This window comes from Pristiophorus japonicus, unplaced genomic scaffold (genome assembly GCF_044704955.1).
Source record: "Pristiophorus japonicus isolate sPriJap1 unplaced genomic scaffold, sPriJap1.hap1 HAP1_SCAFFOLD_118, whole genome shotgun sequence".
NCBI lineage: Eukaryota > Metazoa > Chordata > Chondrichthyes > Pristiophoridae > Pristiophorus > Pristiophorus japonicus.
The window spans coordinates 1,448,893-1,453,028 of NW_027250842.1; the positions used below are offsets into that span (position 1 = coordinate 1,448,893).

At 62.5% G+C, this 4,136-nt stretch overlaps 1 protein-coding gene across 1 annotated transcript in view; it reads right to left on the bottom strand.

Moving 5' to 3' along the window:
• Positions 1-3,118: 3,118 nt before the first annotated feature.
• The window catches only part of LOC139242040 (histone-lysine N-methyltransferase SETD1A-like), a 23,676-nt gene continuing 22,658 nt past the window's right edge, over positions 3,119-4,136 (bottom strand). The window contains exon 6 of the mRNA XM_070870174.1: positions 3,119-3,262. Coding sequence (XP_070726275.1) covers positions 3,119-3,262 — 144 coding nt within the window. The remainder of the gene's footprint in view (positions 3,263-4,136) is intronic.

A 4,136-nucleotide genomic window follows, 5' to 3' on the forward strand; every position in this document is an offset into this window, starting at 1 on the left:
TCTCCCCCCCTCCCCCAGTCTCTCTCTCCCCTCTCCACAAGTCTCTCCCCCAGTCTCTCTCCCCCTCTCCCTCAGTCTCTCTCCCCCAGTCTCTCTCCCCCAGTCTCTCTCCTTCTCTCCTCCAGTCTCTCACCCCCTCTTCCTCAATCTCTCTCCCTCTCTCCCCCAGTCTCTCTCTCCCCCTCTCCCCCAGTCTCTCTCTCTCCCCCTTTCCCCCAGTCTCTCTCCCTCTCTCCCCCAGTCTCTCTCTCTCCCCCAGTCTCTCTCCCCTCTCTCCCCCGTCTCTCTCTCTCCCCCTCTCCCCCAGTCTCTCTCCCTCTCTCCCCCAGTCACTCTCTCCCTCTCCCCCAGTCTCTCTCCCCCCTCTCCCCAAGACTCTCTCCCCCCTCTCCCCCAGTCTCTCTCTCCCCCTCTCCCCCAGTCACTCTCTCTCTCTCTCCCCCAGTCTCTCTCCCCCTCTCCCTCAGTCTCTCTCCCCCAGTCTCTCTCCTCTCCCCCAGTCTCTCTCTCCCCTCTCCCCCAGTCTCTCTCCTATCCCCCAGTCTCTCTCCCTCTCCCCCAGTCTCTCTCCCCCTCTCCCCCAGTCACTCTCTCCCCCTCTCCCCCAGTCTCTCTCCCCCCTCTCCCAAGTCTCTCTCTCCCTCTCCCCCAGTCTCCCCCTCTCCCCCAGTCTCTCTCCCTCAGTCACTCTCTCCCCCTCTCTCCCAGTCTCTCTCTCCCCCATTCACTCTCTCCCCCTCTCCCTCAGTCTCTCTCCGCCTCTCTCCCAATCTCTCTCTCCCCTCTCCCCCAGTCTCTCTCCCTCTCTCCCCAGTCTCTCTCCCCCAGTCTCTCTCTCCCCCAGTCACTCTCTCCCCCTCTCCCCCAGTCACTCTCTCCCCCTCTCCCCCAGTCTCTCTCTCCCCGAGTCACTCTCTCCCCCTCTCCCCCAGTCTCTCTCCCCCAGTCACTCTCTCCCCCTCTCCCCCAGACTCTCTCCCCCAGTCACTCTCTCCCTCTCTCCCCCCAATCTCTCTCTCCCCAGTCTCTCTCCCCCAGTCTCTCTCTCCCCCTCTCCCCCAGTCACTCTCTCCCCCTCTCCATCAGTCTTTCACCGCCTCTCCCCCAGTCTCTCTCTCCTTCTCTCCCCCAGTCTCTCTCCCCCTCTCTCCCCAGTCTCTCTCCCCCAGTCTCTCTCTCCCCCAGTCTCTCTCTCCCCCTCTCCCTCAGTCTCTCTCCCTCCCTCTACCCCAGTCTCTCTCTCTCCCCAGTCTCTCTCTCCCCCTCTCCCCCAGCCTCTCTCTCCCCTCTCCCCCAGTCTCTCTCTCTCTCCCCCCCTCTCCCCCAGTCTCTCTCTCTCCTCCAGTCTCCCTCCCCCTCTCTCCCCCAGTCTCTCTCTCTCCCCCAGTCTCCCTCCCCCCCTCTCCCCAGTCTCTCTCTCTCCCCCAGTCTCCCTCCCCCCCTCTCCACCAGTCTATCTCTCCCCTCTCCTCCAGTCTCTCTCTCCCCTCTCCCCCAGTCTCTCTCCCCCTCTCCCCCAGTCTCTCTCTTCCCTCTCCCCCAGTCTCTCCCCCCCTTGCCCCCAGTTTCTCTCTCCCCCTTTCCCCCAGTCTCCCTCCCCCCTCTCCCCCAGTCTCTCTCTCCCCTCTCCCTCAGTCTCTCTCCCCCTCTCCCCCAGTCTCTCTCCCCCAGTCTCTCTCCCCCTCTCCCCCAGTCTCTCTCTCCCCTCTCCCCCAGTCTCTCTCTCCCCCTTTCCCCCAGTCTCCCTCCCCCCTCTCCCCCAGTCTCTCTCTCCCCTCTCCCTCAGTCTCTCTCTCCCCCTCTCCCCCAGTCTCTCTCCCCCTCTCCCCCAGTCTCTCTCCCCCTCTCCCCCAGTCTCTCTCTCCCCTCTCCCCCAGTCTCTCTCTCTCCCCCAGTCTCTCCCGTTCTCCACCAGTCTCTCTCCCCCCCTCCCCCAGTCGCTCTCTCTCCCCTCTCCCCCAGTCTCTCTCTCTCCCCCAGTCTCTCTCTCCCCTCTCCCCCAGTCTCTCTCTCTCCCCCAGTCTCTCCCGTTCTCCACCAGTCTCTCTCCCCCCCTCCCCCAGTCTCTCTCTCCCCTCTCCCCCACTCTCCCCCAGTCTCTCTCTCCCCCCTCTCCCCCAGTCTCTCTCTCTCCCCCAGTCTCTCTCCCCCCCCTCCCCCAGTCTCTCTCTCCCCTCTCCCCCAGTCTCTCTCCCCCCCTCCCCCAGTCTCTCTCCCCCACTCTCCCCCAGTCTCTCCCGCTCTCCCCCAGTCTCTCTCTCCTCCGAGCCCCCCGCCCCCTCGGTATCCCTTCCCCAGGAGCCATGCTTTGGGTGGCTAAGATTACCTCATCATCGACCATTGCAACAATGAGGGGGTGGGGTGTAGGGGGGCTTCGGGTGAGGCCCAAAGATGGGCCTCGAGCCTCGGGCCTAGGCTGCTGACAACCATTCGAAAACGAGGCCAAGACTGGAGCCTGGGGTCGACAGTGGGTCTGGGGGCCCCACTCCCCTCACCCTCACGAACCGACTCCCAGAGTGACCTCCCGACACCCAAAAACCCTGGCTCCGTGACGGAGGGTCGCCTTTGGCGAGCGGAGGGCTGATTTCCAGTCAGACACACCTCTGCATGTGTGTCCTTGGAGAGGGCTGCAGAGGAGATTGACCCCAATGGTCCTGGGGACGAGGGACTTCAGTCACGCGGGGAGGCTGGAGGAGCTTGGGGGTGGTGCTCCTCGGAGCAGAGAAGGTCGGGTGGAGATTTGATCGAAGGGTTTCCAAATCCCGAGGGGGGGGGGTTTGCGACGGAGTAACCCCAGGAGAGACGGCTCCCCAGTGTCGGAGGCTGGGTCACCAGCGGGACACGGGTTTAAGGCGATTGGGGACGGAACCCGAGGGGGGAGAGGAGGAGAAGGTTGTTACGCAGCGAGTTGTTGGGGATCGGGAACGCGCGGCCTGAAAGGGCCGGTGGGAGCAGATTCAATCGTGACCTTCAAACCGGGGTATTGGATCAATACTTGACGGGGGATGTATCGTGCCGGGCTGTTGGGGCAAGAGCGGGGGGTGGGGGGGAGGTGTGGGGGGGGGGGTAATTGGATCGTTCTGTCACAGAGCAGGTACAGGAACGATGGGCCGAACGGTCAACTCCTGCGCTGTGTCGCTCTACGGTTCTGTGGGCTGGCTCCGAGATAGAGGACTAAGATGGACCAGAAAATACGGCAGTCAAATACGTGTTTCCCTGGATGGGCTGCTTGCCGAGGCCAGGGGAAATCAGCCCTTCGAATCTGAAAGACAATCGCCAATCCCCAGCAAACCCCCAAAGCCCCCCGCCCCAGACACACACACACACACACACACAGAGCAGGCAAGGTTAAGTTAAAACCCTCAGCCCTGTGCTACAGTACGCGGGCCACGCCTGCGTCTGCGCACACAGTCAGAGGCCGAACTCCAGGACACAGTCAATGTATTCACCGAGGCGTATGAAAGCACGGGCCTTACGCTAAACATCCGTGAGACACAGGTCCTCCACCAGCCTGTCCTCACCACACAGCACTGCCCCCCCCAGTCAGCAAGATCCACGGCCCGGCCCTGGACACCGTGGACCATTTCCCATACCTCGGGAGCCTCCTATCAACAAGGGCCGACATTGGCGACGAGATACAACACCGCCTCCAGTGCGCCAGTGCAGCCTTCGGCCGCCTGAGGAAAAGAGTGTTTGAAGACCAGGCCCCTCAAACCCACCACCGAGCTCATGGTCTACAGGGCTGTAGTGATACCCGCCCTCCTGTGTGGCTCAGAGACACGGACCATGTACAGTAGGTACCTCACCCCCAGCTCATGGTCTACAGGGCTGTAGTGATACCCGCCCTCCTGTATGGCTCAGAGACACGGACCGTGTACAGTAGGTATCTCACCCCCAGCTCATGGTCTACAGGGCTGTAGTGATACCCGCCCTCCTGTGTGGCTCAGAGACACGGACCATGTACAGTAGGTATCTCACCCCCAGCTCATGGTCTACAGGGCTGTAGTGATACCCGCCCTCCTGTGTGGCTCAGAGACACGGACCATGTACAGTAGGTATCTCATCCCCAGCTCATGGTCTACAGGGCTGTAGTAATACCCGCCCTCCTGTATGGCTCAGAGACACGGACCATGTAC